We start from the raw sequence: 13,575 nt of genomic DNA on the forward strand, positions 1-13,575 counted from the left end.
TTACTTGTGTATCATATCAAGCATTCTAGTCGCTCTTCATATCCTATAGAATAATTCTACACTTGAAATGTATGTAAATACTGTTTGAATATTGTTAAGTTCTGACATTGCTGTGTGTAAAGAGAAAATGGAAAAAATGCTACAAATGCAAGTAAACATGGAAACAACGATAATTTTAAATGTTCCTGAACACATCAGAGATAGCAGAACATTCCGGTACTCCCCTGACCAGCTGTTCTTCCAAAATTGTCCCTTTTCGAGTACGCTTGGGAAGAAATGGAGTGAAGTTTACGTCAAGAACAGAATCAGCCATTGACGTTAGCGGAACACAGAACCATATTTCTCCAGCGTTCTTCAATCGATCAGTGTCGTCTTTGCGTTGCCGCTGTCAAGTTCGCATTAACGCCAATGTTGGACACACTTTATACCGAATTCTGACTTTGACGCCACATCTGTTCAAGGGCTTGTCACGATGCATAGTGTCAAATCATACATATTTTACTATCACCCTGTCACCAGTTTAACAATGATTAATGAAAACACCACTAGTCATGTCATCATCTGTTTTGCATAAAATTGGCATGGCATCACATCATGTACTGTTACTTTACTTCAGTTGTATAATATTGTATTTCACAGCACCAGGCGGGGAGTGTTAACACGAGTGAGGTTATATTCCTGTTTACTCTCATATTACGATTATTCCATGCCATTGAGAAAGAGGTCAAATGTAACACGTGTTATTATTTGGGATTACACTTATAGTAAAGTACAATTGTAGTACTTTTGTGGAAATCGCGGTGGCTGAGCGGGTTAAGCGGCTGACTTTATATGCTGGCGTGTAGGTGTCTGACTCTGAAAGTGTGGGTTCGAATCCCGGTTGGGACTCAACCCCAAAAGTACTATAATATGTACTTTACTGATGAAGTATAATCCCAAATACATCATATGTGTCTACAATATTAGTTTTTTCAGAATTCAGATGGAATCCAAGTTTAGGTATCTTGCGAATAACTGTCCCTAAAATTTTCAGTGACGTTTGAGTCGACACAATGATGTGTTGACAAAAAAGTGAAACAAATTGCTTCCATTACATAACATTACCTCCTACCCAATATCCAGCGAGAGGTGCCCGCTATAAACCATTAGCCGGCGTGAGAGTGAGTGAGTGAGTGAGTATAGTTTTACGCCACTTTTACGCTATGGCGCGAGACACAAGAAATCGGTTTAACATAATGCACCCATGTTGGGAATCGAACCCGGTCTTCAGCATGATGAGCTGACACTTTAACCATTAGCCTACCTAATCGCCCTCGCCAGTTGGCGAGCCGAGGTGTTTTTCAGTCTTTCACATACCCATCAGACAGTTATATGTATAACACGTTTTATTATATAAATAAATACATTAGAGGCGTGAGAAGCGCTACTGGCGACATTGTGTTTACTGTTCAATGTACCCAACAGGGTAGTTGATGACGAAACCGGAGGGGCAGTTGGGTACGGGGCAACATTTGCCCGCGGGTGGACTGCCCATGTGGCATTTGTCCGGCAGATTCCACTGGAGACACCTAGGACGAAACCACTGCATTAGCAACACATCTTTAACTCGACGTCCTCGTAATCACAAAATGCATAGATATATTCAATCTGGTCGTTTGACACAAGCCGGGTGTTGTTATTAGTGGTGTGAATAAGAATTCTGTTCATAAGGATAAAACAGCATCACTTTAGACGATGTAATGAGTGAGTGAGTGTGGTTTTAGATGTTCCAGCGTAAGGGGACGCCAGAAATGGGCTTAATGCACCGTACCCTTGCTGGGAATCGAACTTAGGTATTCGGCGTGACGAGGGAACCCTTTAACCACACACCACCCTAACACCCTGCATTTATTAACAATCAGTCGTACTGATTATTTATTATTTGATTATCTTATTTAATGAATAATGTCTTTTATATTCTCACGTAGGATATTTTGTATACGGAATCTGAACTACACGAGTGTAATAATATACCATGACACAATCTTAAAATAATCGAGGTGTACTTTGTAGGATTGGCGAAGGAATATAATGATTTTCAGAGTGAACGGTCTCCTTAAAAATATAGTGCAAACTGAAAGTGTGAAGGCAAGGGCTCTGTGTGATAGAATGCGTGGCTGAGTGAGTGTAAATGAGTGTGTGTGTGTGTGTGCTACATAAGAGTGAGTGAGTAAGGTTGTAAGATGCTTTTAGCAATACTCCATCAAAATCATGATGAAGGGACGCCAACAAAACGATTTCACATAAAGTAACCATATGAGGAATCGAACCCAGGTCTTAGGCGTGACAAGCGGACACTTTAACCATTAGGCTACCCCACAGTCGTAAGTAAGGGAACGTGTCTGTTTGCTACACGAGTTTGCTTATGTTGCAGCAGTGTTACCATGGATACCACCGAGACACAGGATACTAGAAGCTAACGTTACCATCCCCAAACGTCAGGCAGGGTAAGGTCTCATAAAAAGCTGCATGTTAGAGGGGTACTAAACTCAACGCATGCCAGTCATCTGTACCCTAATCTACGTACATACTGCAGTCAGTGCTGTGTGTGAATCTGATACATATGTCCCTGGGTGATATTAATTGCTAGTCTGATAGTTTCCCATGTATCGAACAAAAATGTGGCAAGATCGAAAGGAATTTACTTGCAAAGATTGCAAATTGGTGAAGCCAAATCTCCTCTAATCTGTCTGTGTCTTTGCGCAAGTAAATTCGTGGATAGGGGTCGTGAGTGCCTTCTTATCTTCAATTTGCACTGGCATTCGTAGTTGGCAGAAATATAGCATTGAAAAAAGTAGGGGATATATGTGTTAGCGATCATACCACAAGCCAGTACCAATGGATATGAGAAAAAGGAACGAACAAATGAAACATTTTCAAATATTGAATAAATTGCCACATTTCCCTTAATTTCTTTTCATCGTCCGTTTCTTCACCATTTCCATTTTATCAATCTTGTAAATCCAATACCCCCTACTTTTTCAGTGATATAATTCAAATGACAAAAACAGTAATAGTATGTGGCTAGAGCTCATCGCGTTGCGGGACCCAGTCTTACTTTGTCTTGCACTGGTAAAATGACCTTGACCCATCTACGCAGGTGCACGTGTAATCACAGCCATCGTCCCAAGTCTGACCCTCTGAATATGTCCGGCCTTTGTAAACACACACGCCTGTAAACAGAGGGGACGGGATAGATGCAGTCTGATCACCGTGAGTCGTTCATACACTAATCAATGCCCAAGGTTTATAGCATACAGGAATTCTCTTGTATAGACGCCATAGGAAACTGCCAATACTTGAGTCATCACAGCACAGCATTAACAGAGATATATACAGCACAACAGTATTTAGTGTGCAGGAAACAATTCTCCAACACTGAACCGGGTGGGAATACGACTTTATGATAGTGACTCCTTAGTTATGCAGTCCACTAAAACCAAAAAAAAAAACAACCAAAAAAAAAAAAATAAATAAATTAAAAAAAAAAGAAAAAAAAAAAGATGTCGCGGACATTAAACTTATAGTGAATTCTCCGTTCAGAGCCGTATCACACAGTTTTAACTAAATCAAAAGGCCGTCTTTGAACGTAATGCTTACTCACTACAGTGGTCTAAACTATTTACCATTGGTCCTCACCAGTTGTAAGTTTCGATTGTAATTTACAATGACCTTTGTGCAAGTGGAAGGGGATTGTGGTCGATGCCACAATAAACATGCTCTGTGGAAGTGGGCCCAGGAAACAGTCGAATTATGAGTAGAGAGGCTCGTGGTTGATGGCACAAGCGTCGATGGCAACCCTTGGTACATTTGTCCCGACAGGTCTCCCTCCAGTTGGTACACGGTATGAACTCGGGCCAATGAGCGCTGAGATTACATCGCGGGAACAAGATATTTCAAGCCTGGTCCCTTGGGTGTGCTGCGCTAACGCTAAGCTAAAGCGTCATGGCACTTGACCACGGTTACCTACCTTTAGTTTCGTGACATATGGGAGTACTACAGCACTGGCCTTCTTGCTTCTCCAGCTTACAGTTTGGTGGAAGGTTGGAGAAGGACGGGCACCTACAACAAGAAATAGTCACTTCATTCATTCATTCATTCATTCATTGAGTGGACCCGCGAAGGTCTGGGGTAGAATAGGCCTTCAGCAACCCATGCTTGCTGTAAAAGGCGACTCTGCTCGTCGTAAGAGGCGACTAACGGGATCGGGTGGTCAGGCTCGCTGACTTGACTGGCACATGTCATTGGTTCACAGATGGATCACTCACTCATTTTATAAATGCAGACTTGATCTCTTCACTGTCTGGCTGAAATAATGCCGATGTGACGTATAGCCCAACTCAACCCATTCATGCATTGATCTGTTGAACATCGTTTAATCGATTAATTAGTGATTGTTCCATTCAGCATATTTCAATTAAATATTGTTCTGTTTACCACTTATTGATTGATTCACAATCGTTCTATCGAACACTTCCAAACAGATGAATTGATAATTGTTCTGTTGAATTTATTTTGCTGGAGAATTGACAATTGTTCAGTTTTTTAAGTGATGATTGATAGTTGTTCTTTTTGCCATATATTTTATTGATAAATCAAAAATGTTCCGTTGATAATACGATATGTTATCGATAAACTGATACTTCTGGGGTTCAACTGTGATAGTAGTTATCCCCTAAGTAAACATATCTGATGGAATAATTGACAACAAAGTATTATTTATAAGATCATTTAAACCGGATTACTTGATAATTTATTCCAGTCTGGGCAGTCATCTGTAGAGAGCAATTTGGTAAATAATGATATCCCTCAATATTAATAAATGACATATGCCCGATTTCTTCGATTTTGGTTGATACATTATTGTTGAGTACAATGAAAGGTATTGCCTGCTTTGTAAGTCAATGGTGAAGTGAAATGGTCAAGTCGAGCCAAAACAACCCATGATGAGAGCTAAGGAAACGAGAAGAGGGACAAACGCTCTATCATAGCATAACTTCGCATTAACTCACTCACTCACTCACTCACTCAAACGCCCAAACACTCACTCACCAACCAACTGACCCCCGTATCTCTGCGTTACCATATCAATATTGGCTGATGCGGTACCAAAAACAATGACGTATTATCGCTTGTCTGTCTTAACGTGTGTCTACGCGCGCCTACGTATGCCACTGTGTGTCTGCCTGTGTCTACTTGTCTACATGTGTCTGCATGTTTTATGTGTCTACTGTTAGTCCGTACACTTACAAGTCAGAGCATCTGTAGAAACCTTTGGTGCCGTCAACGCAGCTGCAGTTGAAGGTACAGCCATCTTGCCAGCTCTGTCCAGTCTTGTAGCTATTGCCCTTGTACAAGCACTCATCAACTGCAACACGACGCACAAGTGCTTGTTATCATTCACGCGGGTTTCAACATTATACGACGGTGATAACAGCACACAACTGACTCAACACGAAAAGCGTGGGTCATCAGAACAACGAAATAGTGAGCTCGGGTTAGAATCGGTCTTCAGTAGTCCATGCTTGTAAGAGGCGACTAACGGGATTGCTGGTCAGACTCGCTGACGTGATTGACACGTCATCGTATCTCAGTTTCGTGGGTCGATGCTTATGTTATTCATCACTGGATTGTCTAGTCCCTTAGGTATTTTCATAAGGGACTTGGGGCATAATACACAGGATAATAGAGGTAAAATCGGATATGATATTCCAATAAACATACTAATACATGTCCCCTCTCTGTCTCACCTTCTTCCTACAGATTATAGAGTGGCGAATGTGAGAGTTTAACTTTATGCCACTTTTAGATATATTTCAGCAATATCATGGCGGGGAGACACCAGAAATGGACTTCACGCACTGTACCCATGAGAAGAATAAAACCCGGGTGAACGCATTTACCACTGGGCTACCCCAACGCCCCCTGGTGACAGATAACACCACCTACTGTTTGAGCTTCCGGTCTGCGAACCGACACCTGTAATTAAGAACAGGGATATTGTGAACAATAAGGTACGTCAAATATGTAGAAAAATGAAAACTCTTTCTCTACTTTTTTCTGTTGAGAGGAAATCTATTGTACATTAAACATATAACAAATACAACAAGCTGGTTCTAATCTATACACTATACATGTACATCCATAGTAACAAATACTATTCAAAATACGTTAAGGGTACATGAACATTATTTTGTGAACGTTCATAACTATTTTTGCAGTATATTAAGAATTATTTCGGGAAAAAAACAAATAGTATTTGTATTGTTTGTATTTATATCTTGATGTAAACTACTTTGGTTTGTATATTGCATCAGCAGAGACGTTTAGACAAGAATTGTACAATACAATTATTGCGACGTTTCAACTTTAAATCAAAATGTCATCACCGCAACGGCGGCAAATAAACCGGTTTTGGAAAATCTAGTCATAAAGTTTGTCGAAAAATAGCCATGAAACGGAAGAGCTGTTGTTTGACGTCACTTACTGTGAATTTTATAATCGTGCAATAAATGGTCCTTCTTTTAAGTTGTTTTTGTTTAGTTTTTAGAATGAATGTAAACATAATAACTGAAGCAGTATTATAGCTCTTATCTCTTATTCGTTTTACCCTCCTATGAGTGTTTCAAGGAAATAATTGGTTGTATTATCATACATAATTCGTAGAACCAATGTGAAGCAGCTAATCTGATATCCATTATTTACTGTAACACGGACTACTAATGCCGGGAGAGCCACATTCACGCGATCACTCAACCATACCCATTGCCGGCTGAGCTAAGCCATTTTCAAATCTTTTTTCTTGAACGTGGCTTTCCCGGGCTGTCACCAGGAAATTGATAGACACTGAAGTTCAACTCACACTTTCCTCCGTGTCCGGTGATGGTCATCACGTCACCTTCGCCGGGGTTGGCTGTGGGGAAACCACATATATGTATTGCGAAAAACACAATCGAGATTCTAGAACGTACTACACTAAAAACAGATGATGTAACGTGACACGTGTTCATGTGCCGGGCGACTCTATTTTTGGACCTCAACATTCTAGGCCTTCAGATTTAATTATTTTTTTCTGATCCCCGGATCACCTGCTTGTTACCTCGTCACAGGTTAAATGTAATTTGGGGCAGGCAATGGGTACAGAACTAATAGAAATCATGTGAAGGACAGGTGCTCCCTTTAGGGCAGGATAGGCTAACCCGTTTTGCAAACACTTGGTTTCAGTAATAATTTCAGTTTAATATTCGTAACATATTGTCACATTTATTTTGCTCGTAACATTAAAGGAATCTGAAAACTGATAATTTTCTTGCAGTGTCGTTATACATTTGAAAGATTCAAAGAAACAAAGGACGAACTATAAACAATACAGGAGAATGAGCAAGTGAATGATTTTAGTTTCACGCCGCTTTTAGCAATATTCCAGCAATATCACGACGGAGGACAACAGAAATAAGCTTCACACATTGAAACCATATTGGGAATCGAACCAAGGTTTTCGGTGTGAGGAGTGAACACTTCAACCACTGGGCTGTCCCAGCGCCTCTACAGGTGAAAGTATAAACGGGGCCTGTGTTGAGGGTGGAGCACCAGGTACGTACTGAATCCCCAGTGAGATCTTGTTTCAGTTGGAGAGTAGTAGAACGCTGGTTTGGCTGCCAGTTTCTCATAGAAGCAGTCTCCCTTGGTGGACACCATCATCCAGCCGTAGGCGTCGCATCCGTTAGACTCGCTGCTGGCGTAGAATTCACGACCACTGTTAGCATCACTGGAATTATCAGAACAAGCATTAGAAGCTGTTAATTGGCTATACGTCATGGGTGCGTATACACTACGTTCATCTCATCCATCAGCCGGGAATAATACGTCAATACGTCATGGGTACATGTACACTATGTTCATTCCTCACCCTTGCGTAATACGTCAATACGTCATGGGTACATTGACACTACTTTTATCCATCACGCGGGAATAATACATCAACACGACTTGAGTATTTAAACACTTCCAGCATCCAGCATCCAGCGCCGAGGAATAATACGTCAATACGTCATGGATCACCCTGGAATCACATACGTCAACACGCCATAGATAGATGTACACTACGTTTCTCAGTCATCCCCAGATGACACGGCAGTACGTCATGAGTATCTAAACACTTCATTCATGCATCACCTTTGAATATAAATACACAATGCTTTTAAGAAAATGGACAAATCTAGCAAATGTTTCCTTTGGGATATATTTTTTCTCAGTAAATAGTCGTTTGCGTTGAGGTTCACCCAGGATTTGATATTTTGCTGAGAAAGTGTATTGATTAGTAAGTTTTACGCCGCTGTTAGCAGAGAAGGGCCTTACGCATTGTACCCATGTGGGGATTCAAACACGGGTCTTCGCATAATACGCGAACGCTATTTCCACTAAGCTACTCCACCGCCTGCTCAAACAAAGGAGTTCAGAACGAAGGACCCCCCTACCCTTTGAGGCTGAAGACACCGTGGTCGGCGTTTTTGATGTCACTGTAGGTGGAGGAAATTATCCTGCTGGGGTCCATCCAGTTGTCCTTTGTAGCACCTTGGGCGTTAAAGATGATGTTGGCTTTCTCTATTCCATTCTTGTAGATGGACAGCTTAACCTAAAGACAGGTAAGACAACAATGTACCTTGCTAAATGAGTGAGTTTAGTTTTACGCCGCACTCAGCAATATTCCAGCTATATGGAGACGGTCTGTAAAGAAACGAGTCTGGACCAGACAATCCAGTGGTCAACAGCATGGGCATCGAAATGGGTTCGAACCGATGACATGTGACACCCGATCCCGTTAGTCACCTCTTACGACAAGCAGAGTCGCATTTTATTTGACAATCATAGGTTGCTGACGACCTATTCTATCCCGATATTCTTTGGTCCAAAGTATGTACGTCGATATGTGTGTGTGTGTATGTGTGTGTGAGTGAGTGAGTGTGTGTGTGTGTGTCTCTGTGTGTGACTGTACGCATGCCGCTGTATATATGAGAATCTAAAGTATGCATGTCGATATATGTACGTATGTGTGTGTGGGCGTGCGTGCGTGTGAGTGAGTGAGTGACTGTACGCATGCCGTTGTATATATTAGAACCCAAACTATGTATGTCGATATGTGTATGTGTCTGTGTGTGTGTCTGTGTGTGTGTCTGTGTGTGTGACTGTGTGTGTGACTGTGCGCATGCCACTGTATATATGAGAACCCAAACTATGTATGTCGATGTGTGTATGTATGTGTGTGAGTGTGAGAGTGTGTGTCTCTGCGTGTCTGTGTGTGACTGTGTGCCACTGTAAACATGATAAACCAAACTATGTATGTCGACATGTGTATGTATGGGTGAGTGTGTGAGTGTGTGTGTGTGTGCGTGTGTCTGTGACTGTGTGTGTGTCTGTGTGTGTGTGTCTGTGTGTGTGTGTGACTGTGTGTGACTGTGCGCATGCCACTGTATATATGAGAACCCAAACTATGTATGTCGATGTGTGTATGTGTCTGTGTGTGTGTCTGTGTGTGTGACTGTGTGTGTGACTGTGCGCATGCCACTGTATATATGAGAACCCAAACTATGTCGATGTGCGTATGTATGTGTGTGAGTGTGAGAGTGTGTCTCTGTGTGTGACTGTGTGCCACTGTAGACATGATAAACCAAACTATGTATGTCGACATGTGTATGTATGGGGTGTGTGTGTGTGTGTGTGTGTGTGTGTGTGTGTGTGTGTGTGTGTGTGACTGAACCCAAATATGAATACAACGTATGGTGTGTGTGTGTCTCTGTGTGTGTGTGTCTGTGTCTGTGACTGAACCCAAATATGAAACCAGCGTATGGTGTGTGTGTGACAGAGCCCAAATATGAAGACAGCGTATGGTGTGTGTGTCTCTGTGTGTGTCTGTGTGTGTGACTGAACCCAAATATGAATACAGCGTATGGTGTGTGTGACTGAACCGAAATATGAATACAGCGTATGGTGTGTGTGACTGAACCCAAATATGAATACAGTAAATGAGTAGCGTTTCACACCAATATTAAATCTACCATTAACGGATCCTGATATCTCCAAAGTCGAATATCTATACATAGCGTTGCCATATGCAACGGGAATATTCCAGTTTGCGAGCATGCCTCAAACCGATGATAAAAAGTAATACATATCCATAAAGATGAACATTTTCAAAGGAATTAAATGAATTGTAACATTTCCCTTTATTTCTCTCCATCATCTGTTTCCAACTTGGCTTCCTCATTTGCATTTTATCTTCTAAATCCAATATCCCCTACTTTTTTTGAACGGTATATTTTATCCGATGGTTAGAGAGACTACAAACTTGCATGTTGTAATACACCCATATCCCTGGAAACAAGGGAATACGACACCCAGGGTATGTACAGAAGGTCAAGTCAAGTACTCGCCTGGTCAAACTTGCATTGATCCCATTGGTTAGCGATGTTCGGCTTGTAGTGACCCTTGAAATTGTTGGTCAGGTCCATGGCTTTAGGGTTGTACTGGTTGGACGTGCCCGACCCAGACCACAGCTGGTACAGGTCCCCGGGGACTCCCGCCACGCCCTTCATCAAGATGATCCACCCTGTATGAAATATATACACATATATAAGCATGGAATATATGAGAATGTGTCCGTTTAGTTTTATTCTTCTTTTAGCAATATTCCAGCAATATCACGGCGGGGACACCAGGAACTGGATTTACACAATGTGTCCAAGTAGGAAATCGCACCCAGGTCTTTTTCGTGACATCGAACCCTTTTACCAAAAGGATATTTAAACTCACCTCAAATAGTTAATAGACAGATATTAGCCCATAATGTTACCATATATAAACATCACCCCATATAGGGGAATATATTATCATCACCTCATATAGAAAATAAATAAACACCACTAGTAGAATATATAAACACCACCCATACTGTGACATGTATAAACTGCACCGAAAATAGTCAATAAATAAACATCACCCGAACTAGTAGAATAAAATCAAATCACCCATACTGTGACATATAGAAACATAGCTCAAACAGAGGAATAAATCAACATCCCCCAAAATAGTATCAAATAAATAAATATCACCCAAATAATGGCATATATGCTACAAACAAAAAGTATGGAAATATTATTACAACTTGCTAGTCATACATAAACGTAAACATGGTGAGGCCATTTATACTCTGATTCAATATTTGTTGAGTTTGAGTAAAATGGAACATTGTCAAGAAACTACCAAAACCTGCTTATGCTGAACCACACCAACTCCATGTTTTATTCAAACGCCCTATCAGTCCTCGACTACCTTATCAACAGTCATGTCATACTATTTTTACCATACACCACATTAAGCCAAGGGACGTAACTCCATGTTTTATTCAAACGCCCTATCAGTTCTCGACTACCGTATCAACAGTCATGTCATACTATTTTTACCATACACTACATTGAGCCAAGGGACGTAACTCTAAAATATACCCGATTTCGGCTGTACCAGCTAAGTATTAACCATTACCAATTCTGTTGTGAAAGAAGTCATATTTATGACGTCATTCCATAATGGACGTTTATGAACTAACAGTGTTGGGTCAACAACCCGTTGCGAGTTGTTTGAAGTACTCTTACAATTAAAATTTATAACACTGTTTTTTTAAACACAAATTCCAACCATTGTAGCTGTAATAGGTGTAATGCTTTTTTCTGGGCATCGTCATTTGCTATGTATGCTAAATACATGTACAGTGGAAGCTGTCTAAACCGGCACTCATCGGGACTACAGAAATAGTCCGGTTTAGACAGCGTGATAGATTGTAGAGGTGATAAATGTACAAGCCACGGGTAGAACTGAGACTTTATGCTGGTGTTGACAACTTGCCGGATTGGACAGATGCCGTTTTGACAGTTTTGTACTGTATATAGAGCAATCTAAACAGTGTATTTCAAAAACATCAGCAAAAAGATGTGAAATTCTTCACGTCTTGGCCAGCTATAGTATTTTAAAACGTTTGGGAGACCGGTTTGTTGCAGCCGATTTTGAATTGTAGATGTACTGTTAATTAGAGCCTTATACCTTGTGATGATCCAGCACCGAACAATGAGCCAGTTCCGACTACCGATTTTGGTGTGGTGATGTGGGACTGCCCAGTAACGATTTGCTCGTTAGCTGAAACAAACAAGGAGATGAATATATGAGATCGTTTTGTGCAGGTGGGTCCTGAACTGCAATAATGTTAGGCAATAACCTTAGCCTGAATCTTTTTCTACAGACAGTTTTTGTACGTGAACTTCTTAAAAAATACGAGCTAAAATTACTGGTCCGTTTAGATACGGTATATAACATAGTTTACTGTATGAGAAAATATTCTCGGCAGGTACAGAATAACTTCTTTGTTCACAGTTATATCTATTCATACAGCTCAACACGCCCACCTTATGTCGTTTCTTACCTCAGAGAAAATGTTCTCTTGAGGCAAAGGATAAATAGAATAATCAACCTATATATAGGACATAATCTCAATACAAAGAAATATGTTAATGATTTCACACTACTACTACTACTAGTACTAGTACTAGTACTACTACTACTACTACTACTAGTACTACTACTACTACCACCACAACTGCTTCTACTACTAATACTGCTGCTACTACTGCTGTTGCTACTACTACTGCTACTACAAATGTTGTTACTGCTACTGTTACCACGACAACTGCCGCTACTACTGTTACTACTACTGAAACTACTACTGCTACTACTGCTACTACCACTACAACTTATACTACTACAACTACTACAGCTACAGTATCGTAACTACAACTGTTGCTTCAACTACAACTGCGAGTTATTTAATCATTCATCGTCCTCATTTGAACCCACCATTTGAACCCACCCATCTGAACCCACCCATCTGAACCCACCCATTTGAACCCGCCCATTTGAACCCACTCATCTGAACCCACCTATTCGAATCCACTCATCTGAAACCACCCATTTGAACACACGGCGCATACTTTTAAGTATTTTATACTCACGGCAGTAACCACAGGTCCGCTTGCAGTTAGCCTTTGCCCAGTCTTCGTATGGTGATTTGCAGGACGCAGCGCCATAGGACGCACAGTTGGTGAGGACGTCGGTGCAAGCTCCGACCACAACCGCTGTCGTCGTGGTTTGTGATTGACCCGCTAGGAGAATTAACAAGATATTTCTGTTGCCAGTATAATCCAGCTTTAAGTGAGAAATAGAACACTGGCGTAACCTACAAGACCCGTGCTAAAAGCTTTGTGCAACGTGACGTCATGTCGTATTAACTAACGTCTTATGTCAGTGTAAATAATTTTCATGAAGTGAGTTTAGGATGGATATTTGTAAAAATTCACAGGCAAATTTGAAACCACCTCTGCTCTGTGCATAAAATTCAGTTCAATTTCCAGACCCCTATTTAACTTATGACATCACATTTATCAACTTACGTATGATGCCACAATGCACAGTAACATAGGCCGCCATGTTGCG

General features: G+C 41.0%; 1 protein-coding gene across 1 annotated transcript in view; it reads right to left on the minus strand.

Moving 5' to 3' along the window:
- Nucleotides 1–1,362: 1,362 nt before the first annotated feature.
- The window catches only part of LOC137258877 (mucin-2-like), a 59,196-nt gene continuing 46,983 nt past the window's right edge, over nucleotides 1,363–13,575 (minus strand). Inside the window, exons 44-54 of the mRNA XM_067796572.1 lie at nucleotides 13,095–13,244; nucleotides 12,133–12,225; nucleotides 10,470–10,645; nucleotides 8,517–8,674; nucleotides 7,641–7,807; nucleotides 6,902–6,952; nucleotides 5,989–6,018; nucleotides 5,290–5,407; nucleotides 4,010–4,101; nucleotides 3,098–3,212; nucleotides 1,363–1,568 (exon numbers count right to left, since the gene is read on the minus strand). Of these exons, the coding sequence (XP_067652673.1) occupies nucleotides 1,442–1,568; nucleotides 3,098–3,212; nucleotides 4,010–4,101; nucleotides 5,290–5,407; nucleotides 5,989–6,018; nucleotides 6,902–6,952; nucleotides 7,641–7,807; nucleotides 8,517–8,674; nucleotides 10,470–10,645; nucleotides 12,133–12,225; nucleotides 13,095–13,244 (1,277 nt within the window). The 3' untranslated portion in view covers nucleotides 1,363–1,441. The remainder of the gene's footprint in view (nucleotides 1,569–3,097; nucleotides 3,213–4,009; nucleotides 4,102–5,289; nucleotides 5,408–5,988; nucleotides 6,019–6,901; nucleotides 6,953–7,640; nucleotides 7,808–8,516; nucleotides 8,675–10,469; nucleotides 10,646–12,132; nucleotides 12,226–13,094; nucleotides 13,245–13,575) is intronic.

The sequence above is a fragment of the Haliotis asinina genome, chromosome 12 (genome assembly GCF_037392515.1).
Source record: "Haliotis asinina isolate JCU_RB_2024 chromosome 12, JCU_Hal_asi_v2, whole genome shotgun sequence".
In the NCBI taxonomy this organism is placed as follows: Eukaryota; Metazoa; Mollusca; class Gastropoda; order Lepetellida; family Haliotidae; genus Haliotis; species Haliotis asinina.